At 52.0% G+C, this 23,756-nt stretch overlaps 1 protein-coding gene across 1 annotated transcript in view; it reads left to right on the plus strand.

The window, feature by feature from the left end:
- Window positions 1-614: 614 nt before the first annotated feature.
- LOC128980004 (scavenger receptor cysteine-rich type 1 protein M130-like) overlaps window positions 615-23,756 on the plus strand; it is a 245,430-nt gene continuing 222,288 nt past the window's right edge. Inside the window, exons 1-8 of the mRNA XM_054398428.1 lie at window positions 615-669; window positions 7,870-8,002; window positions 8,120-8,178; window positions 8,663-8,977; window positions 9,135-9,455; window positions 9,540-9,854; window positions 10,217-10,531; window positions 12,183-12,497. Coding sequence (XP_054254403.1) covers window positions 615-669; window positions 7,870-8,002; window positions 8,120-8,178; window positions 8,663-8,977; window positions 9,135-9,455; window positions 9,540-9,854; window positions 10,217-10,531; window positions 12,183-12,497 — 1,828 coding nt within the window. The remainder of the gene's footprint in view (window positions 670-7,869; window positions 8,003-8,119; window positions 8,179-8,662; window positions 8,978-9,134; window positions 9,456-9,539; window positions 9,855-10,216; window positions 10,532-12,182; window positions 12,498-23,756) is intronic.

Consider the following 23,756-nt stretch of genomic DNA (forward strand, 5'->3'; position numbering starts at 1 on the left):
CTGGCTGAAGTGTAGAGGATATTATGCACCAATGGTCCTGTGCAGATAGGCCCAAATGCCACTGCACATCTATCTCTTGTTTGATCTGCTCAAAGCCTTGTTCTTGCTCACAGTCCCACTCAAAATGATTCTGCTTTTATGTTATTTGGTAAGAGACTCACAAGTTGACTATAGCCTGGAACATGCATTTTCCAGAACCCCACAAGGCCTTCTTGTTAGATGGTGGAGACATGGTTGCTGTCTTGTTGACCGTGACCGTAGGTACATGACAGCATCCATCCTACCGTTTTATTCCCAGAAACTGAATTTCCTGTGCATTTCCTTTGACCTTGCTTTTCTCTATGGCAAATCCAGCCTTCAGAAGAATCTCAATGATTTTTTCTCCCTTCTCAAACACTCCTGCCTTGTCATCCCACACAATAATGTTGTCAATGTACTGCAGATGCTCAGGGGCATCACCCTTTTCCAGTGCAGACTGGATTAGTCTGTGAGAAATGGTGGAGCTATGTTTCTACCCTTGGGGCAGTTGATTCCAGATGTATTGCACAGGCCTCCAGGTGAAAGGAAATTGTGGCCTGCACTCTGCTGCCAGTGGAATTAAGAACACATTGGCAATGTTGATCATAGTGAACCACTTGGCTGCCTTTGACTCTGGCTCCAGCGTGTCTGGTACAGCAGCACTCAGTGGTGGTGTTACTTCGTTCAGGCCTTGATAAGCCACTCTTAATCTTCACAGATTTCTGCACTGGTGTCTTCATTTGAGCAGTGGAGGAAGACAGACTCTAAAAGTAGTTAAAGAAGACTCCACACATGGATTGGATAGGTGATGATTTTGATTTATGATCAAATTTATAAGCCAGAAAGATAATAAAATATAAATATGATTTGTTAGATATAAAAAATTATTTTTTCATGCTAATTTGATTCAGGTTCGTTTGCCCAGTCGATGATAGGTTGATTACACACGATAGGACGTTAATGAACAGTGGAATAACAGTCTAGAGAAGTCAGAAACTTGGAATACAGAGGAACAAACTGGAAATTCTTATAATGCGAAAACAAACAACTATGCCACCTCGGGAGGCAGGACAGACCCTCCCGGCCTCGCTGTAGAGCTAAGCGACAGAGAAACAGTCTGTGAACTTTAGAAATAACCAAGTGAATTAGCTTTAGTTACTCACGAACCGCTGAGCTTCTGATCACCAAACTTTGCCAAAGGAAGATGTGCACGGAGCTGTAACTTGTAGACCAAAGGGCAGGGATAATCCAAAGACAAAATCCCAAATTGGAGGAAGTGAGGGAGAGAAAGAGGGCACACTGCTGCGGTGTGGCTTGGAGCTAAACACGCTGCTATGAGGAGAATAACAGGTAATCACCCTAAGGGCAGGCATGAAGTAGGTGCTTGCTGCCGTCTTGAATCCCACTAAGGAACAGGGGGTAGGCATTCGAACCATCCCCTATAAATTCCTGTGGTGGTTTGAAACTGTCTTTTTAATTTTTCCTTGCAAAGTTCAGAACAGAGAAAGCGAAAGAATGTAAATAAGTCACTATTGGGTGTAAGAAAGCAAAATAACGATTGTTCTAAACACTTCCATTGGATAGATAGAAATGTTTAAGAACTATTACCCAAAACAAAGTAGGCACTCTGCACATTCTGCGTTCGGCAGTGGGGGCAGTTGCTGGGCTGTCTGGCTGCTGTTTCTTCTTCTCTTCTGGCTGAAGATAACACGTACTGACCTTGGCAGCTAAGTTAACAACTTTCTGCTCTAACTAACTGTGCTTCTCTGTCCAGGGGAGTCTGGGGGGAAGCTCCTGGGAGAGAGAGAGGCCCCTTTGGGAGGGTCCCCTTGGGGGGAAGCAAAGGGAGATTGGTTGTGCTTTTCTGTTGATTGTATATATTTGTAAGTGTTGTGAATTTTGTATATTTGTATATATTCATTGCATTTCATTGTAGATTTTAGACTCTGCTTGTAAATACAGCCTTCATTTGCTTCCAGACTGGGCTAGCCTGGTTATTGTTGGTGGGGGGGAATTTCAGCTCACACCGACACAATTCCCTTTTTGAAAACTGAACAGCCCAATGGCAGATTACCTTTTCAAATATCACCAATCAGTTCAAAGTACTGCATGGTGGGCAAACTGTACACGCCTTCTCAACTAGCCTCTGACACATGCATTTGTCTGTGTGAACCGTGAGGCATGGGGTCCAGCTTCCACCCCCCCAGGCAGCCTCAATGGCACCTGCCTATTGGATCCTAGACCTCAACCTGGACGGCTGCAACAGGGAGGGAGGAGAAAGGGCAGTGGCCAAAGAGTTTAGCTGGGTCATTGATGCCACTTCCAGGACAATAGGAATGCAGAATAATATTGGAAGTCTAAATGGAAGTGCTATTCATAAACTACAATGCAAAGCATATGAAATACACCAAAGCCATAGTCTGGTCTTAATACAGAAGGCCACTAAGCCAACACTTCTACAAACCTCTCTCCAATAAGGCCAAAATCCGAGGCCTGAATGCCCCCCCAGAGTGTGTTTTTCTGTACCCTGCCTCCATTGCTGAACCCTGTGTGACACAGCAAAAATGCAACTCACCAGCTCCAGGCCTCTGCCAAGGCTGCTCTTGGCCTCACTGCCCTAAAAAGATAAGGGAGCTGTGATGGTTTAAAATACTGTCTTTTTAATTTTTCTTCACAAAGTTCGAGCAGAGAAGGCGAAGGATTGTAAATAAGTCACTACTGGGTGTAAGAAAGCAAAATAATGATTATTCTAAACACTTCCATTGGAGAGGTAGAAATGTTTAAGAATCTCTACTCAAAACAAGGTGGGGCAGTCTGAGTTTGGGCAGTTTTTGGCTTGCTTGCTAGGCTTCTGTCTGTGTGGCAGCTTCTTCTTTTCTGGCTGAAGATAACACACTGACCTTGACGAGCTAAGTCTAATAACCTTTCTGCTTCTTGACTCTCTGCCTTCTGCCAGAGAGGTCTGGGGGAACTCCTTCTGGTCTGGGGTGGAAGGCCCCCTGGGGGAAGCAAAGGGAGCTTGGTTGTGCTTTTCTGTTGATTGTACGTATTTGTAAATGTTGTGAATAGTGTATATTTGTACATATTCATTGCATTTCATCATAGATTGCAGATTTGCTTGTAAATACACCTTTCACTTGCTTCCAGAATGAGCTAGCCTGGTTATTATTGGTGTGGGGGGATTTCAGCTCTCACACTGTTACAGGAGCACCATCGGGAAGGAGAGAGGGAGGGAAAAGGTGAAAAAGGGGAAAGAGAAGGGAAAGAGAGAAGTGCTGAGACTGACATTGCAGCCAGTTTTATGTTGGAGATGCAGGACATTCTAAGAATGAAATAACATAATTTCCTGTCCCTCTACTGGGCTGGACACTCCAGACCTCCGGAGGTCTCAACTCTGTGGTTTTTTAAAGGCACCCTGTCTCAAACCAGGACAACTGGCCAGATGGGACTATTGAAAGGCAAGTGTGTCTTGCTGATCACTCCCTGGATCTCCAGCTGATGAATCAGCTCATGGATGGAAGCCAGGGAGTCTCGGTTTGTGCGATATTGCCACTAGTGCACTGTCATGGTAGCAATTGCAAACTGCTGTTCTTCAACCTGCAGCAATCCCACAATGAATGGATTGAATTAATTTCAATTAAGGGAATGAAAGGTGTACCTCATTCTAAAGAGGGAAGTAGCAACATACGAAATTAAGTAGTTTGACAGAATGCACTAATTTTGATGGAATTTAAGTTTGAGGATGGTTCCATAAGTTTGGTGGTGAGATTCACCTTCTTAATAACTTCATGGAAGAACCATACAGAGGAACATGGAGTTAGAATGGAGTTGGAGTGATTCACATGGAACCTGGAGATGCAAAGAGTAAGTAGTACCCTCTGTTGAGTCGCAAGATTCAGAGTGGGTCCTGTTCCTTTCCAAATTCCTTATGGATCCTAGGTGGGGCTGTACCAAATCTTACTCCCAGACTTGGCCAATGGTTCCTTTCTAATGTCATTATCCATGCCATATTTCTGACAATATATGGCAGCTGCTGGTGCTAGATGTTTTGCCTTGTCCTTGATGACCTTATTAAATATTTCAAAAACCTACAGCTGGCTGAGAGAAGAAATCAGGAGTGGGCTGAGCCACACCAGCCAAACCCAGAAGTCTGCATGTGTGTCAGGGGAAGGGGGTGATTGATGCAAATACCTTAGATGCGGCAGGAACCCAGCAGGTTGCAAATGTCTGGAATGAGGGGTGGAGATATTCCTGAGTCTGGCTGGGGTAGTCCTGAGAGCAGCCCTGGTGCTGCTGTGCTTGGTACTGGTGGCTAAAGCAGTGCTGAGAACCCCCTGATGGAAGTGCTGCTGATCAGTACTTGTGGAGCATCAAGCACCCTGCTTCTCACTCTGACCCACAGTGAGGAGGCTGGGGGTGGGCAAGAGCTTAGGAGGAAACAATGTCAGGAAAGCTGATCTGAGTGGACCAGAGAGACATCTCACAAGTGAGCAGAGGGCCAAGAGGTAGGTATCTGGTGGTCAGGATCAGATAAGTAGCAAGCTCAAACTTCTATTGGGAGCTTGTGAGATCCACAGGTACCTGAGTGGCTGATAGGCAAGAGGGAGACACATGGCTTGGGTATATCCTTGTGGTGTTGCTCTTGGCTGAGTAGCTGATAGGCCAGGAGCAGGGCCAGGGTGTGTGTAGGCTCTTGTGGTGTCACTGGTGCCTGAGCAGATGATGGGTTATGAGCAGAACAAAAGCTCATGACAGGTTTTGGTGCTGTGACATTAGCTATGGCGGAGTGTTGGATGGGCCAGGAGTGGGCTCATGGCTTGTGAATGTCCAGCTGGTGATGTCACCAGTGCTGGAGTAGCTTTTAGGGCAGAAGCAGGCCCATGGCTCATGCAGGTGCTGCAGATGTCATCAACAGAACATTCAGAGCCCACTCAAAGAGGCTTTCTGGGAAGAGCCACCAATACCAGCAGCCTATGCACAGCAGAGTCCCTTGTGACAGTGACTCCTGATATGGCAACTGAAGTCCAGAATGAGTAGTCATTGTCAGGACATGTGGTGAGCATACGGGTGACAGCAGGAAGTGTGAGGTCATGTCCCCAATGCTTGTGCATGGGTGCAGAGTGGTCAGGGGCCATCATGGGGGCACCCTGGGGGTCAGGAGCTGCCCAGCCCTGCATTTGTGATGCAGGCCTGTTTGGATCACTCTGGAGTGGGGGTGGCTCAGTGGCACTGCAGGAATGTGCCTGGGCATGGTGCCAGGAGGAAACCACAGCTTCCTGCCTGGGTATCACAGGGGGAGTGCAGCAGCCAGTGCTGCGAGATCACATGGGCTGTGGTTTGTGCACCTGCAGCTCCAGCTTCTGATGTGCCTCTGGGGAATAACTGCCCCTTGGTCACACATTGAGAGTCAGGGAAATGGCTCAACCTTGGGCTGCAGGTCTGCTGCCAGGGCATAGACATGTCCCGACCCCAGATCCCGACTGTGACCTCCTGTGGGGCTCTGTGGGAAAGGATGGGACAGCAGCACTCCTAGGATGGAGATCTTGCCCTGGCCAAGGATCTTTTCCAGATGCTGCTACCAGCACAATGGAGGCTGGAGGAGAGCAGGGACTGTTCCCTTCCCATCCTGACACAGAGCCCACAGCAGTCCCAGCTCCATGGTTGGCACAGCTCAGGGGCAGCTGGACCTTGCCTCTTGGCTCCTTGGATGAGTCCAGGGTAGGAGATGCTCAGTGCTGCCAGTGCACACAGTGGGGTGCAAGGGGTGACAGAGACATTTCACCTCCACAGCCAGAGTGGCCCTTGGCAATCCCCCACCACAGCCACCCTGACACCCGCAGCAGGACTCCTCTGTCCCTCATATATGGTCATGAAGGGCGCTGGAGAAGTTCATTGGAGGGCTGAGCTGTGTCGGAGGGCAGATAGCTGCCGATAGCGTCTCAAAAGGAGCTGCTGCTTCGATTGGCTCTCCTGCAGCTGCCTCTCTCTCCTGAAGAGATATTTCACCCTCCCATTGTACCTGTCCCTCTGAGTTGCTGTGCCAGCAGGGCAGGAGGCTCAGGATGGGGACAGAAGGACTCCTGTTCCCTTGGGTGCTGTGGCTGCTCCTCTGGGTGCAGCTGTGCAGGGGTAAGTGCTGCTTCCCTTGTCCCATAGCCTGAGGCCAGTGGGCACCATTATAGCCATTGGAAACCTCTGGGAATGGAGTTTCTTTGCATGTGGCACTGAGAAGACAAGGAGAAGGTTCTCCAGTCAACTGAGCCTGTGCCTTGCCCTGTGCCTGGCGGGGTGGGAGAGGGAGTTTGTGGGGCTGAGGACACAGGGCTGTACAGGGTATGCTGAGATGGGGAAGAGAGGGCTCCCTGTGCAGGACCAGGCACCTCTGGGCAAGGTGATAGCACAGGCTCTGGGGTAGGCAATGGCACAGCAGGTCTTCTGCTGGGCACCCTCAGCCATTTGCAGCCTTTGGGAAGAAGAGGCAATCCCTAAAGCCCCAGGGACAACCCAGTAGGCGGAGGACTTCTACCTTGGTGCCTGTGAGACACCCTGGGCAGGGAGCACCTCCAGACCTGCAGTCTGGGGCTCAGAACTCTCCTGACCATTCCCATGTCTGTGTTTGAAGGGGCTGTGGAGCTGAGGCTGGAGAATAGTGGCAAACGCTGTGCTGGGAGAGTGGAGGTGAAGCACCAGGGAGAGTGGGGAACTGTGTGTGGTTACTCCTGGGACATGAAGGATGCTGCAGTGGTTTGTAGGCAGCTGGGCTGTGGATCTGCTCTTGAAGCTCACTGGCTCGCACACTTTGGGCCAGGATCTGGCCCCATTTGGATGTCACATGTTGACTGTGTTGGCACTGAGTCTGCCCTGTCTGACTGCACACACAGAGGATGGGGTCAGCATGACTGTCTTCACTTTTGGGATGTTGGAGTGACCTGTTCAGGTACTGGGCAGGGCTATTCCTCTCCTTTGTGACTGGGATGGGGGAAGGCACCTGGAGAAGGGCCCAGTGCTGAGCTGGGGCTCTCCTTGCTGATTTCCCTGGATCCTGAGGAAAGCCCAGTGGGAACTGGCACTGCTTGACCTTGTTGTGGCTCAACTACCCTTGGTGAGTGCCAGGGCCTGGGACATAAATTCCCACTTGGTCCTGCAGTCAGTTGCATCTCCTGTTCACACAGCAACTGTCTGGCACCACCAAGGACTGGGTCTCCCCATGACAGAGGCACCAAGAGCAGCTCACATGGCTGCCAACAGCTCAGGAATGAGCCAAGATGTCCCTTTTGGGTTGTCCTCTGATGGAAATGAGTCCCCAAAGCAGAGCGGCTGCTCAGAGGGGAGGATCACTGGGCCTGAGCCGAAGAACAGGGTGGCCCATGTTCCCTTTTCTAGGGGCATTCCCTAGGAGCCAGCCCATAGAGTGATGACCCTGTGCAGGGAGCACTGAGCTGCTGCCCAGCCTCTGCTGCCTGGCCCAGTCCCTGGCTGCCCTGTGCCAGCAGGGTCTGCAGTGCTTGCTGCCTCTCCTTGGTGCCTGTCCTTGTATTGGGATTTCAGATCAGCTCAGGGGACTCCTCTGCCTGCTCTTTTGCTCTCTGCAGACCCAGTAATGGGGATGTGTGAGCCTGGCAGTGCCTTTTGGTCCCAGCTGAGGACACCATTCCTGGGTTCCTGTCACAGTTGGCGTGGGGTGGAGGAATAGCAGGGGATCCTGCTTTGTTTGTGCCATCAGCACCCAATGAGAGCTACAGAAGTGCTCGTGGTGCTTTTTGCTTGTGGTCTCCTTGGCTGTGAGATTGGATGTGGGCATCTAAATTTTCAAGAGCTCTGGGAACTCACAGAAGTCTTTGGTTGCTCCAGGGTTTGTCCAGCTGGTCGGAGGGGTCAGCCCCTGCTCAGGACGTGTGGAGATCAATGATGGGAATGAGTGGAAAACTGTCTGTGACTCAGACTTTGATCTCAAAGCTGCCAGCGTGGTCTGCAGGGAGTTCCAGTGTGGCACAGCCCTGTCTGTGCCTGGGGCAGCTCATTTTGGAGAAGGAATTGGTCCCATGTGGGACAGAGAGCTGCAGTGTGTGGGGAATGAATCTCTTCTTGTCTTCTGCCCCAGGGGATCTCCCAGGGAACAGCCCTGCACCCAGGCAGATGGTGCTGGAGTCAGCTGCACACGTAAGGATTCGGGGTGGGGTGCTGGACACTGAGAGTGTGCAGGGGAGGGGGAGCAGGGCCTGTGCTGGGGTGGGTGTGAGGATGTGGTTACCTACAGCCCTAAACTCAGGCAGGAAAAGGAGGATGGGAGGCTGTCCCTCTGCTTTGGCTTGCAGCGCTGGAGGGTGCAAGAGCACCAAGCCAGCCTTTTGCATCGTGTGATAGGACAAGGGACAATGGTTATACACTACAGCAATGGATGTTCCACCTCAACATGAGGAGGATCTTCTTCATTGTGAGGGTCACAGAGCACTGGAACAGGCTTCCCAGAGAGGTTGTGGAGTCCCCTTTTCTGGAGACATTCAAGACCCATCTGGATGCATTCCTGTGTGACCTGTGCTAGATTCTATGGTCCGGCTCTGGCAGGGGGATTGGACTTGATGATCTCCAGAGGTCCCTTCGAACCCCTAACATCCTGTGATCCTGTGGTCTTTCTCTGTCCCAGAGTTCACAGGGTTCAGGCTGGTGAATGGCAGCACAGCATGTGAGGGGAGGGTGGAGGTGGATGTGCAGGGCACCTGGGGCACCCTCTGTGACTCCCGCTGGGATCTCTTGGATGCTCACGTTCTCTGTCGTCACCTGAACTGTGGCTTTGCTGAGTCCATTCCTGGAGGAGGGCATTTTGGGAGAGGCACTGGCCCTGTCTGGAGAGATTCCTTCCACTGTGATGGGACTGAAGGCCACCTGGGCCAGTGCCCAGTGACCACCCTGGGGGCCTCTCAGTGCTCCCATGAGAAGGACGCTGCTGTCATTTGCTCAGGTGAGTGCTGGGAAAATGCTGGGAGAGCTGCAGTTTGGCCTTGCATGAGGGAGAGCAGGTGAGCTGCAAGGCTGCCAGAGGCTGGAGATGTACTGCAGCCTGCTGGGCTCCTTGGTGCCAGCAAGGGCTGGTCCATGGCTGCTCTCCCCAGGCCCAGCTGGCTCAGGCTCCCTGCGGCTGGTGGGTGGAGGGAGCCGGTGCGATGGACGAGTGGAGATCTCCCAGCGCGGGACGTGGGGCAGGGTCCTGGCTGAGCAATGGGACCTGCAGGAGGCCAGCGTGGTGTGCCGACAGCTGCGGTGTGGAGAGGCAGAGGCAGCCTACAACCCCCCGAAGCCTCAGAGAGGGCTGGGTCCTGTGGGGCTGCGAGGGGTGCGGTGTGCAGGGCACGAGGCTAGCCTGCAACTCTGCAACACCTCCCTGCCCGAGAGCCTGCTGGCAGCAGGCATTGTGGAGGACGTGGGGGTCACTTGCTGGGGTGAGTGGCACTGCAGGGCCCCCCAGGCTCTGGGCTGGCTGGGCACCAGCCCCTGACAGCAGCTGGGCTTTCTTCCCGCTGCAGGGAGCCGGCAGGTGCGGCTGGCGAAGGGGCCTGGGCGCTGTGCCGGCAGAGTGGAGATCTACTACCAGGGCAGCTGGGGCAGCGTCTGCGATGACGACTGGGACCTGCCCGATGCCAGCGTCGTTTGCCACCAGTTGGGCTGCGGAGGGGCAGTGAAGGCAGTTGGCTCTGCTCACTTTGGGGAGGGCTCTGGGCAGATCTGGCTGGATGGTGTCAACTGCTCCGGGGCTGAAGCTGCTCTCTGGGACTGCCTGGCAGAGCCCTGGGGGCAGCACGACTGTGGGCACAAAGAGGACGCAGGAGTCATCTGCTCAGGTCTGTGCTGGGAGCTGTGCTGGGAGCCCAGTGCCTGGCCAGGCCAGGAAGAGGGCAGAGCTGGCAATGACCAAGGCTGTTCCTGCTGCCTCTGAGCCCCTGCCCAAGCCCATACTGAGGATGCCAATGCATCCAGGGGTCCCCTCAGTGTCACCAGGTCCCTGGGCAGCTCAGATGTCCCCGAGGGTGAATGGGAAGGGGAGGGCAGGGCTGTCTGTCCATCTGGGCCTTTTCTCTGCCTGTGGGCAAGAGGGGACTTGCTGACAGTGACTTTGTCTGGCTGAGGGCCTGGGAGGTGCTGGGGTGATCCTGCTCCCAGAGCCCCAGACCAGCCTAGTCCCATGTGGGGCTTTTCTTCCCAGAGTTCATGGCCCTGAGGCTAGAGAACAGCAGCGACTGCTCCGGGCGCCTGCAAGTTTTCTACAACGGGACGTGGGGGAGCGTTTGCTCCAACTCGATGCCTCCCAAAACTGTGTCCCTGGCATGCAAGGAGCTGGGCTGTGGGGACAGAGGGGACCTGGAAATACACTTGCCCTCTGCTAGTGTGTCTGGTCCCGCCTGGCTGGATCGAGTGGAGTGTGGGGAGGGAAACAGCTCCTTCTGGCAGTGTCCTTCTACTCCCTGGGACCTGCAGTCATGCGATAACCTGCGAGATGAGACCCACATCATCTGCAATGGTAATTCTGAGCTAACATGGGCACCAGCATCCCCCAGCTCCTGCTCTTTGATGGGCACAGTGAAGCACAGAGGCAGGGCCCACGGGGGCACTTGATGTGCAAGACCCTTCTGCTGCTGGTAGGAAAAATGGGACTTCAGCTCTCAGAGCCCAACACTTTCAGCAGCAGTTCCCAGCTGAGCTCCCAGCAGCACCTGGGCAGGGCAGAGGTGTCTCCAGGCAAGGTCTCAGAAGACACCAGACAGGGCTTTGAGAATGTCCTCTCCATGAACATCCTCCAACTGTTCTGGGAACCAGAGTCCCTTTGGGGATGAGCAGTCTGTGTCCCCACATTTTTGTGTGCTCCTCTTGAGTGAGTGGGGTTCATTTATTGGATTAAAACCTGGCTAATGGCCAGGCCCAAAGAGTGATGGTGAATGGAGTTAAGTCTGGCTGGTGCCCAGTTCCTAGTGGTGTCCGCCAGGGCTCAGTACTGGGGCCTGGCCTCTTTAATGTCTTTTTCAGTGATCTGGATGAGGGGATTGAGTGCACCCTCAGTAAGTTTGCAGATGACACCAATCTGGGTGGCCATGTCAATCTGCTAGAGGATAGGGAAGCTTTGCAGCAGAGTCTGGACAGGTGAGACCCATAGGTCAAGGGTAACTGTATGAGGTTTAACAAGGCCAAGTGCCAAGTCCTCCACCTGGGTCACAATAACCCATGGTGAGCTACAGACTTGGGCATGTGTAGTTGAAAAGCTGCAGCTTGGAGAGGTACCGGGGGTGTTGGTTGGCAGTCAATTAAATATGTCAGCAGTGCCCAGGTGACCAAGAAAGCCAATGGCATCCTAACATGGATTAGATACACAGTGGGCATCAGGGACAGAGAGGTGATCATCCCCCTGTGCTTGGCATTGATGAGACCACACCTGGAGTGTTGTGTTCAGTTCTGGGCCCCTCACTCCAGGAAGGACATTGGGGTGCTGGAGAGTGTTGAGAGAAGGGCAGAGAAGCTGGAGAAGGACCTGGAGCACCTGGGCTATGAGGAGAGGCTGAGGAAGCTGTGGGTGTTCAGTCTGGAGAAGAGGGAGACCTCATTGCTGTCTACAGCTCCGTGAAGGGAGGTTGGACTGAGGAATTGGGCAGCCTCTGCTCCTTGGTGTCAAGCAACAGGAGTAGAGGAAATGGCTCCAAGCTGTTCAGGCTGGATGTTAGGAAATATTTCTTCACAGAGAGGGTTCTCAGACATTAGAACAGGCTGCTCAGGGCATTGGTAGTGTCACCATCCCTGGAGGTGTTTAAGCAGCCTGTGGACCTTATGCTTAGGGACATGGTGTAGGATTGACCCTAAACTGGGTCGAAGGTTGGACTGGATGAGTTTGGAGGTCTTTTCCAACTGGATGTTTGCTGTGATTCTGTCTACTGCCATGAGGGAGGGGGCAGGGGGAGGCAAAAGCAGAGCTCAGCCCCCCTCTGCTGCATGAACCCCTTGCAGCAGCCCTTTCATCTCAGCATTTCCTTCTACAGGGACACAGCCAGAACCATCCCCTGAGCTTGGGGCCCCGTGCCCAGACTCCAGGAGCTGCACAGGTAGCTGCTCCTCTACACATCCCTCTCACCTGGCAGGGCTCTGCCTGCTGTCCTGCTGCCCTGGCAGGGCTCTGCCTTCTCCAGACAGGGAGAAGATTCGTGCCGTGGGAGGGGAGCACAGGTGCTCGGGCAGAGTGGAGGTCTGGCTGCAGGGCTCCTGGGGCACAGTGTGTGACGACTCCTGGGACAGGCAGGACGCTGAGGTGGCCTGCAGGCAGCTGGGCTGTGGCCCTGCAGTGTCTGCCCTGGGTGAGGCTGCCTTTGGGGAGGGGACAGGCCCCATCTGGCTGGAGCAGGTGGAGTGCCAGGGCACAGAGTCATCTCTGCAGGACTGCTGGGCCCGGCCTGGGGACAGTGGTGTCTGCCAGCACAAGGAGGACGCTGGTGTGAAGTGCTCAGGTGAGTGGAGGGGCTGGGACCCCTCCCTGGGGTAGGGGCAAGGAGCTGGGGAAAGCATTTTCCTCATTGGTTCCCTTCATGGCCCCAGTGAGAGTACGGCCATGGCAGCCTGGTGCCAAGATTGCAGCAGCTGCTTTGTGGATGTTTTGCAGCCACTGTGGACACAGCCCTGCATTCCCCAGTGCCATCTCCTGATCTCTTTATGCCATTTTGGGCACAGCCTGAAGCAGGGTTTGGGCTCTGTCTTGTCCACCCTGAACAGCTCCACAGGAGGGGCAGTTCTGCAGTTCTGGTGGGATGTGCCAGGGATGTTCCCATGTGCACACACCCACAAATGGTGTGTCAGAGAGGAGGCTCCCTGGTACCTGCACACTCTCCCTCTCAACCCAGATCTTCTCTTCCCCTGCAGATGCACCTAGGAGAGAAGCAACAACCCCTCGAGCAGGTAACCTCTCCTCCCTGCCAGCACTGCATCTGCCCAGGGCCAGGCTGTGACTCCCAGCTGGAGGGAGTTGGCTCCTTGCTGGGCTGTGAAACTCCCCAAAGCAGGCAGTGGGTAGTGGTGGGGGACTGGGGAGGGCTGTCTCTTCCCCACTAGGGTGGGACCTTCACTCACACCCAGGCTTATCTAGCTCCAGGGTAATGGTCTGAGGACTGGTGTGTGCTGGCCTCACCTCTGTCCTTGGCCTGGTGCTGCCCTTGCTGTGCTCCTGCCCATGCAGATCCCACTGGGGGCCGTGCAAGCAGCAGCAGCAGCAGTGTCTCAGTGCCTGTCATCATCTGCATCATCCTGGGAGCCCTTGTCTGTTTGCTCCTGGCCCTCCTGGCTGGGCAAGTGCAAAGCATGAGGGCTAGGCTCAGAGGTGGGTCCTTACTCTGTGATCCTGGGGAAGATGCTTCCTGGCAAGGCCAAAGGTGTGGGGAATCAGTGAGTGGAACAGGCAGAGAAGTAGACAAGAATGTGTGCTGCTGGCTGCCCATATGCTGCCCATTGACTTCCTGGGCTTGGGCAACCAGCAGTAAGAAGTAGAGAAATTCCAGAGACCTGTGGAGTTAAGAATAGGGTGAGGAGAGCTCGGTGATAGGGGAGATGGCAAACAGATGGGGATGTGCCACTGACAGTGCTCTGAGCAGCATGCAGAGGCCTCCAAGTCAGGGAAGCTGCCTGGAGGAGCAGGGGGCAGCAGAGGCCATTTATTTGCTTTCAGACAATTCAGGCTGTTCCTCCGTCCATCCCACTGTGGATCTATGGAAGAAAGAGGGGGCAGCTGCAGGGGGAGAGAAAAGGTGGGAGCTTCCCCCAGCACCAGGGACCTGGCCCAGGGCCCAGAGGGACACGAGGGCTGTCTTTGAAGGGAACATGCAAGGGTGTTGCTGCTCCAGGTCACCTCCATGGGGACACTGCCCTCACTGAAGAAGTGCCATTGGTGACAGAACACCACGGCAGGGCGGTGCTATGGGGACAGCCCTGGGCTGGTCCAGGGAAACAGGGCTAGAGGAGCAGAGTGGGGTCCTGACCCTGTCTGCCCATCTCTGTGCTAGCTCTGACTCTGTCTGCAGGTTCCCAGACCACTTGGGAGACTTTCCCTGAGGCCTTGTATGAGGAGATCGGTTCCAGCCTGGAATGGGAGAAGCAGGCAAGGTTCAGTGGCTCAGGTGGGTTTGTGTCCCTCATGGGGGGCACATCTGCACGGCTCTTTTCCTTGGTCCCCACCTAGGGATGACTACTACAGGCCCCTGTCACTGCGAAGAGGGGCCAGGGGCTGTGCCTGGGCAAGAAGCTTCCCCCTCACCAGTTCTGCCTGTCTTAATCCTCTCTGCCTGCCCCTGCACCCTGGGTGGCAGCTGAGGGTTGAGGGTAGGGGCTGTTCCAGGGCAGCTCCGCAGCCCCTTTGAGACAGGGAAGAGAATGCTGCTTGTTCCTGGGGTGCCATCCCTGGTGCTGGGTGAATTGCTGCCAGGCTGAGATCCCAAGCTCCTGGCATGGGGAAACCTGCCCCAGGAATTCTCCTTAGGATGTGTGGGTGGGAGAGGGGGGCTGAAGTTCTCAGGAGTAGCGAGGGCAAGGGAGAAAGGTGATGCCCAGAGCAGGAGAGGCACCCCTGGGGCCAATGTACAGTGACTGCCTTGCTGCTTGCAGGGGCAAACCTGCGCTCGCAGAGCAGTGATGAGGGCCCTGGAGCTGGGAAAGAGGCCTGGTCCCTGTCTCCAGAGAGCACAGCCTATGATGATGCTGAAGAGATGTCTCCTGCACATCCCCCTGAGGACACACATGTGTGACGCCACAGCTCAGGGCAAAAGGGCCCCTGAGCACTTCTGTTCCCAGTAGCAGTAGGAGCAACAGGGCAGCACCTCTGCTTTCCCTCCCCTGCTTTGGTACCTCCACACTGATTCTAATTAAAAGACTTTGGAGGGTTGGCTCAGAGCTGGTGCTGTGTGCCTTGGGGCCAGGGTGTCTGCCTGAGCTGCCTGGGAGCAGCCGAGCACAAAGAGATGGTGGTGGGGAAGGGACACATCTCTGGGACAGCAGGCTCAGAGTCGTGCTGTGGGGCTGGTGGTCCTGGTCCCTGGGCAATATTCCTGAAAGACATTTCTGTCCTGCTAAAGACACGTCCCAGCAGTAATGGTTCTCTGCAAGGTCCTGTGATGCACCATCTCCTTACCCCATCACTCCCCAGCTGCAGAGCCACTGGCTGGTGTGCATGGACTGGCATTTACCGTTTGATGGTTCTGCCAGGACCCCATCTCCATGAGCTGTTCCTGCTGCCTTGGGCCCTCACAGACCTCAGCAATCCTGCCACAGCCTCACAGCTGCCTTCTTCCTGGGCATGGCTCTAAGGACCCATGGCAGACCCAGAACCCTTCCTCCTCCTGTGTCCTTGTCCTGGATGATGAGCTCAGCACCCTGGTGTGGCCTGCTGGGTACCCAGGTCTGGATACAGGTCTCTGGAGTCAGTGCCCAGGGCAGACAGAACTGCAGAGCTGTCTCTGCCTTGGGCTACCATATGTGGTCTATGTGCTCATGGCAATCACTCCTTCTTGCTGGGGGGGGGGGGCATCAGGAGAGCTCAGGGGATCTGAAGGACGGTCTGTGCCCAGGACTCTGAAAGGAGCTTCTCAGAAGAAGAAGAGACCACCCAAGGTGCAACCATAAAAAGGGTAAACATGAAATGCAAGTGTGCCAAGGTGACTGAGGTCTCTGCAGTGCCAGGAGGGGCAGCAGGGACCCAGCAGGCACAGGGAGTGATTCCTGCACCCTCAGTGAAAAAACTTGGCCTGACTCTAGTGGAGCACCCAAAGACCTCCTGTGCTTCCGAGTTGAACATGAAGAGAAATACAAATGGATGTGAGCTGAGGGCTGGCTGCTCCATGGCTGGGGCTGCAGGAGGTGTTGGAGAGGTCCCAGCATCAGGGCTTTAGTGATGTTCTGGGGCTGGCAATGGGAATGGTGGGGTGGAAAAGGCTGTCTGTGTGAGAATGATCTTGGAGACAAGGCACTCAGTGTCTTCCATTGCCTCCTGCCAGTCTTAGGGCTAATGGGAAGGCTGACACCTGCTCCCTGATGCCCCTTCTCCCCAGCTTCCCAGGACTGCTGTTCCCTTCAGAGGAGCTCTGGCTTTGGTGGCACATCCCAGAGCTCTGCAGCTCCTTATGACCTTATGCAGGTCCTGGAGAGAGCTGGGAATGGGCTGAGCTTGTCTGGAAATTGGAAGTGAGCATCAGACTCCTTAGTGGGAGCAGGGAGTGTGTGGGCTAACAGCATTGCACTCAAGGTGCAGAGCCAGGACTTGCTGAGGAGACACCAGGTGTGGAAGGTGCAGCAGAGAAGCTTGATCTGATCTCTTACTCCCTGGACGCATGGGGAAGCTGCTGGGGACTCTTGTCACAGGGCAGCCCCTCACATCACTCATTTTCAGTGCTGGCTGCTCAGCCTGGCTGTGGGATAGCACATGGCCAGCTCCATTCTCCTGGACATCTCCATGGCATAGAATCATAGAATGATAGATGGTCTGGGTTGGTTGAATTTATCCAGTCCACGCCCACTGCAGTAAGACATCTCCAACTACATCAGGTTATTCAGAGTCCCACCAAGCCTCACCTTGAATTTCTCTAGGGATGGGACCTCCACCACATCCCTGGACAACCTCTTTCAATGCTCCACCACCCTCAGAGTAAAGAACATCTTTCTAATGTCCAATCTAAATCTACTCTGTTCTAGTGTAAAACCATTGCCCCTTGTCCTATCACTACAATCCTTTGAAAACAGACTCCACATCTTATTGTAGCCCCCTTCAGATACTGAAAGGCTGCTATAAGGTCTCCCCAGAGCCTTCTCTTCTCCAGACTGAACAGCCCCAAGTCCTCCAGCCTGTCTTTGTAGAAGAGGTGCTCCAGCCTTTGTGGATTACCTTTGTGACCCTCCTCTGGAGTGCTTCTATCAGGTCCACAGCTGGACACATTACTCCTGGTGAAGCGTCACCTTTTCATGCAGCCCAGGATGTCATTGGCCTTCTGGGCTGCAAGTGCCCATTGCTGGTTCATGTCCAGCTTCTTATCCACCAAGACCCCCAAGTCCTTTTCTGCAGGGCTGCTCTCTACCACACAATTTTCCATCCTGGAATACCAAGAATTGCCCCAATCCAGGTGCAGACCCTTGCCCTCTGCCTTATTTAACCTCATGAGTTTCTCCTAAGCCTACTTTTCCATCCTGTGTCCCTCTAGATGACATCCTGTCCTTCATTCCTGTCAGCTGCACCACTCAGTTGGTGTCATTAGCAAACTTGAGAGTGTTTCAGTCTCGCTGTCTGTAGCATTGATGAAGATATTGAACAGCATCTGGAGTACTGTGTCCAGCTGTGGAGCTCTCAGTACAGGAAGGACATGGAACTGATGGGAAGGGTCCAGAGGAGGGCCACAAAAATGATCATGGGGTTGGAGTAGCTCTGCTACAAAGACAGGTTGAGGGAACTGGGGGTGTTCATCCCTGGTATCCAGGGATACCCAATAATGACCTTCCAGTACCTGAAGAGGGCTACAAGAAGGATGGAGAGAGACTGTTTCCAAAGGCCTGCGGTGATGGGATGAGGGACAGTGGCTTCAAACTAGAGAAAAGTAGATTTAGATTGGATGTTAGGAACGAGTTCTTTATCATGAGGGTAGAAGAACAGATTCCCTGGGGAGGTATATGAAGCCCTGGAGATGTTCAAGGTGAGGTTCAACAGGGCTTTGGGAAACCTGATCTAGTTGAGGATGTCCCTGCTGACTGTAGACAGGGTTGGACTAGATGACCTTCCAACCCAGGCCATTCTATGATTCTATGGTCCCAATATGGACCCAGCCTCATCCCTCAGGACATCACCATGTCATACAATGAAAGAATCACAGACTGGCTTGGCTTGGAAGGGAACTTTAGTCTTCCCTGCTGGCTCCTGTACATTCAGGAGCCCCTAGCTCATCTCCAAAGGACTTCAAGTGTACTGCATCATTCCTCAGCCTCATGGGGTTCTGCTGAACCCACTTTTCCTGCCTTTCTAGGTCCCTCTAGATGGCATCCTGTCCTTCATTCTTGTCAACTGCACCACTCAGCTTGGTGTCATCTGTAAACTTACTGAGGGTGCCTCAGTCTCACTGTCTGTGTAATTGATGAAGATATTGAACAGCACTGGTCCCAGTACAGACCCACCAGAGAAACGCAGACTGGTTTGGGTTGGAAGAGACCTTTATATGTCCTCTAGTCCAGCACTTTTCAGTGATTCAATCAAAGTTTTCCCTTGGTTCTATTCCCTCAATATCAATATTATTTAAACCTATTTAGATTTTAATAAGTACTTAGGCCAGGTTTCATATCAGGGAAACTGCAGGGCAAATGGCATAGCAGGGACCTACTCCACTGCCTTTCTTTAGGGGACTTGAAGGATCTCAGAAAGGTGTTTGTTCCTTTTTGATGTGACAACCCCATTATAATGCTTCACCCACTGGGAGAGACATGGAATAGCTGGCAGTGGTGGCAGGGCAGGACATTCCCATGTCCTACTCTCTACAGAAACCCCCATCTGCATGAAGCTGAGGAGCCTCTGCTGAGATGTGCCCCCAAAGCACCAAATGCCCAGGATGGGGCTGAAATAGGCCCCAGGAAGGAGTCTTATCATTGTTTTTGCTGTTAATCCCCTGGACAACCCCCCTGAGAAACCCCTGGTTCTCCCCCAAATCTCCATGAGACACTCCAAAGATTTCCCTGACATTCTTCCCTCTGAGATTACCCAGAAACCCTCAAGAGTGCCCTGAGAACCTCACCAAAGACCTTACTGAACTGGGCACACAGCTCCAGCCTCAGACCTAGGAAAGGAATTCCCCCAAAATTTGGGCATTTTGGGCAGGACTGTCTAAAATAAACCCAAAATATGACAAGATTCTGTTAATTTTGGGTCTTTATCTACTACAACTGGGCAAAGGACAAGGGAGAGAGTGGGGTTTGCCCCAGGAAAACCCAATACATCGGGGAAAAAACCAGCCAAATCTCAGCCCACCTTCAGTGGTGGTGATGGCTGTGCTGACTCATCACTGTTAATTATTCTCATCATCCCTACTTGGTGTTTAGGGGAGAGTGGGGTGCTTGTTCCTGCTGGAGCCCCCAGAGTCTGAGAAAACAGGTTGGAAATGAGGTGATTTTGGTTCAATCTGCTGGAAAAGGTGCCCCATGTGGGCCATGCTTACCCTGACAGTGCTGGGGTCAGTGTTCTTCTGTATCCCCTGGCACAGGCTGGTCACTGGCATGAATGCACGTGTGCTGGCTGAAACTGGATCTGCAGCAGAAGCTCTTGCTGCAGTTGGTGCATGTTGCTCTTGTGGCGGACTGAGCGCAACACGTACACACTTATAGTTGCAAACCGAGTAGAGTATCAAACATAGAGCCTTTTTTGTCATTAACAACACACATTTACATGTTTTCTATGCTACTGTGGCTACTTCTAATTGGTTAACAAGTTGTTTTTAATACTCTTATTGGTTATTGTTACATCACTATGGTAATAGCTATTCTTGTTAAGTTACACATGGGATGATTCAAACCTCTTATCTTAGAGTTTCCCAGGCACTCTTTGTTCTTGCAAACCACCTGCTTCTCTGGAGCCTCCTATATCTTTACTGATACACAGTAATCTGCCCAAGGTCAAGTTCTTCTTTCCCAGGCAAGGAATCTGCAGACCTGCCGCAGTCCCCCACAGGTGCAGGTGAAGGGCTTCTCACCTGTGTGGACAAGGCGGTGCCAGGTGAGGGAGGACTTGTTAGTGAAACTCTTGCTGCAGTCACTACAGACATAGGGCTTCTGGCCAGTGTGGATGCAGCAATGACAGAGGCGATGGGAGCTCTGATTGAAGCTCTTGCCACAGTCAGCACAGGTGAAGGGCTTCTTGCAAGTGTGGACTTGGAGGTTCTTGGTGAGGGTGGCACTATGTCTGAAGCTCTTGCCACAGTCAGTACAGTGGTACGGCTTCTCCCCTGTGTGGATGAGGTTGTGTTAGATGAGGGTGGAGCTCTTAGTGAAGCTTTCACCACAGTCAGCACAGCGGTATGGCTTCTTGCTGTTGTGTGTGTAGTGATGCTGTGTGAGGGAACAGCTGGAGCTGAATCTCTGTTTGAAGTCGGCACAGACAAAGAACCTCACACCTGTGTGGATTTGGCGGTGCCGGTTGAGGTTGGAAATCTGGCTGAAGCTCTTAATGAAGTCAGTACAGACATATGGCCTCTTACTGGTGTGGGTCCACATGTGCCTCACCACATCTGAGTGCTTGCCCTCCCCAGTGCCCTCCCCATTCTGGGTCATCAATCCCTTTTTGGTCCTTCAGCTGCCTGAAGCGGGCTGCAGAAGCATTTGTCCCATCACCTACCCAGGGGCTGAAGTCAGGCTGACCAGCCTACAGTTTTCCCAGTTCTCCTTCCTATGTTGTCCTGGTTGTGGCTGGGAAAGAATTTGGGACAGACTGTTGAATCTGCTGATGAATATTTGTTACCAGGCTGATGGCATGCCAGCTTTATAATGAAAGTGCTGGCTGCCATCCAGTGGGCCCAGGGCTTCTGATGGGCTTTCTATCAGCTTTCTGTGGATCTGATTCCTTCCAGCAGGCCCAAAGCTTCCTACAAAACTTCCATTTGCCATCCACTGGCTCTGATGCGTTCCAGCAGACCTGATACTTCAGATGAGAATTATTCTAGATTTTCAGTGTCCTGCTGACTTCCAGCAGGCTCAGGGCTTCTGTCATTCTTACCATGAGCCAACCAGTGGCCTTGATGGTTTCTGGTGCTCCTGGGGCTTCCAAGCCCAGGAGTGGCTCTGCTGTGTTCCAGTGAGCCTGGGGCTTCCAATGATATTTCCACTATCCTACCAGTGGCCCAGCTGCATTCTAGCAGTCCAGGGACTTCTGGTGGTCATTTCATGAGCCTACTTGTGGTAGTTTTAGGCTGTGCCTAGAAAATTTTCCACAGATCTTGAACAGAAAGCAGTAGAATATAAATAAATCACCACTGGATGTAAAAAGGAAAATAATTATAAGGTCTAAATAATCCCATTGGTCTGATTACCAATATAAAGTTAGTTTGGTAAACTAAGTCTTTCTCCTTTTGACTTCCTTCACTCTAGCAGATACTAGCTCTAACTTCTGTTGGCTTGCTGACCTTGGCAGCATTTCTTTGTTGTGGTTAACAAGTGACTTTCTGCTGTGCCATGTTTTTGCTCCTTCTCCCCGAGTAAAAGGTCCTGGTGCCTTCTAGAAAACTTTCAGAGGCTTTTGCAGCTCAATCCATGGGGCACATTGTGTGAGAAGGGCTTTCTGCTCTTCAGGGAGGCGGGGGGGGGGTGGGGTGGGGTGGGGTGGGGGGGAATTCCCTCCACAGCTTGCGGGATTTGACCAGGATGGCTGTGCACTAGGCAAGCAGTAGTGGTCCGCAGCAAAGCACTCAGCAACAGTGGTTTGAGTCCCGGGCAAAGCAGATCTTTGGCAGTGCGTGAGGCAAACAGAAGAATGAACATGGGCACAGGCATGGCCATGAGTACATGTTCACCAAAACAGCCCCTATTTAACATTTGCCACAATGAATACTGGTCCAATGAGCAGAAAAATTAACCAATTATGTGGTGTTTTGCCAAATATAGTATAAGCATACGCTGTGAACAAGGCAAGTACGGGGATATTGTGTGAACTTTGTTTACCACAGAGGTGGCAAACATGCCCAGGCAGGTTGTTTACCTGGACTCAGTGGCACCTTGCCCTTTTGTCAATTTGGCACCAAAAGTCCCCATCACTCCACAAGGGAGGGGGAAGAGAGGGTTTGAGCCAAACATGTAGGGACATGTCCTGGCAATATTTGGGACATAATTTTGGGCGTAAGCATCATTCACCACAGGTTTGTCCAGGGGAGTTCTTGTCTTGTTTATAAATTGTAAATACATGTAAATATTGTGTATTTTGTACATATTCATTGAATTTCGCATTTTAGATTATAGTTTTGCTTGTAAATATAGCTTCATTTTCTTTCAACTGAGCTGGTCTGACAATTCTATGTTGGGGGGATAATTTTGACCCACCACACCACTGAACGTCCTGTATTTCAGCAGGCTCCAGGCATTCAATGGGATTTCCACTAGCTCACCAGTTGCCCAGCTGCATTTCATTTTCGATTCTAGTTTTGCTTGTAAATACAACTTTATTTGCTTCCAACTGAGCAGGTCTGGCAATTTAATGTTGGGGGGAATTTTCAACCCATCACAGCACTAATGGGGCTGTACCTCTGATGCTAGATTCAGTTTTGGACACTGCAGTATGAGAGACACTGATGTGCTGGAATGTGTCTGGAGAACGAAGCTGGTGAGGGATCTGAAGAACATGTTTTATAAGGAGCAGCTGAGGGAGCTGCAGTTGTTTAGTCTGGAAAAAAAGAGACTTGGGCAAGACCTTCTCACTCTCTACAGCTATCTAAAAGAAAGTTGCAGTGAGGTGAGGGGGGTCAGCCTCTTCTCCCTAGCATCAGGTGATAGAATGACAGGAAATGGCCTGAAATTGTGCCAGGGGAGGTTTAGGTTGGATATTAGGAAAAAGTTGTTTGCTGCAACAGTGGTCAGGGACTGGAAGAGGCTGCCCAGGGAGGTGATGGAGTCATCATCCCTGGAAGTGTTTTAAAAATGTGTAGATATGGCATTTCAGGCATGGTTTACTGGACGTGGTGATGTTGTCTTGATGGTTGGGCTTGATGATCTTAGAGGTCTTTTCAAATCTTAATGATTCCATAATTCTATGATTCTATGATCATGGGGCTTGTAGTTCAGATTTAACATAAGAGTTGATGCTTTCAGTTTCTGGTTTTGGGACTTTACTGGGTTTGCTCTTTTCTGCTGGGCTGGCTGCCAGCTTGGGGTTGGGAGGGTCATTTTACTACTGGCTTCTGCTGATGCTTCTACTTTTTCTCTGCTTTTCTATGAAAAATGTTAAGGTAATTATACATTGTGTTATTTCCATTAAACTCTCTCTTTATGTCCACCCAGGGCTTTTTATGCTACTTTCCCTCCCAGTCTTTGTGGGACTTGCTTATGAGAGCAGGCTGTCTTAACCAGGACAGTCTCTTTTGTTACCCAACTCAGAGCTCAAAAAGGGTTGAGATAATGATAAAAAGATAAAAAGAAGAGGAAGATGAAAAGAAGATTCAGTTAAAGCTTGTTAAGAGAATTTTGCACATGTGGTGGGTTGAAATTACCCCCAACTAATTTAGAGAAACTACCCCTCAGAATGAATTGCCAGACCAGCTCAGTTTGGGATGGAAGGAAATGAAGCTCTATTTACAAGCAAACTACAATTTAGAAATATGAAATGCAATGAATACGTACAAAATATACAATATATGTACAATATGTGTATGTTTAAAATTTATAAAAAACACAGAAACTCCTCAGACACCCCTCCACTGGACAAATCCAGGGGACCGATTCAACTCCTTCCCCACTCCCTCCCTCCTTCCCATTACCTCACATAGTAGTCAAAATGGAGATACCCCAGCAAGGCCACAGAATAGAGAGAGAGGAAAGCTGCAAGCAGAAGTGACAGAAGAAGAGGGAAAGAACTGTTTATGCTACTGTGGTAGTTTCAGGCTATGCCTAGAAAATTTGCCACAGATCTTGAACAGAAAGCAGTAGAACATAAATAAATTGCCATTGGATATGTGGTAGTTCTAGACTATGCCTTTAAAATTTTTCACATGTCTTGAGCAGAAAGT

This window comes from Indicator indicator, unplaced genomic scaffold (genome assembly GCF_027791375.1).
Source record: "Indicator indicator isolate 239-I01 unplaced genomic scaffold, UM_Iind_1.1 iindUn_scaffold_53, whole genome shotgun sequence".
In the NCBI taxonomy this organism is placed as follows: Eukaryota; Metazoa; Chordata; class Aves; order Piciformes; family Indicatoridae; genus Indicator; species Indicator indicator.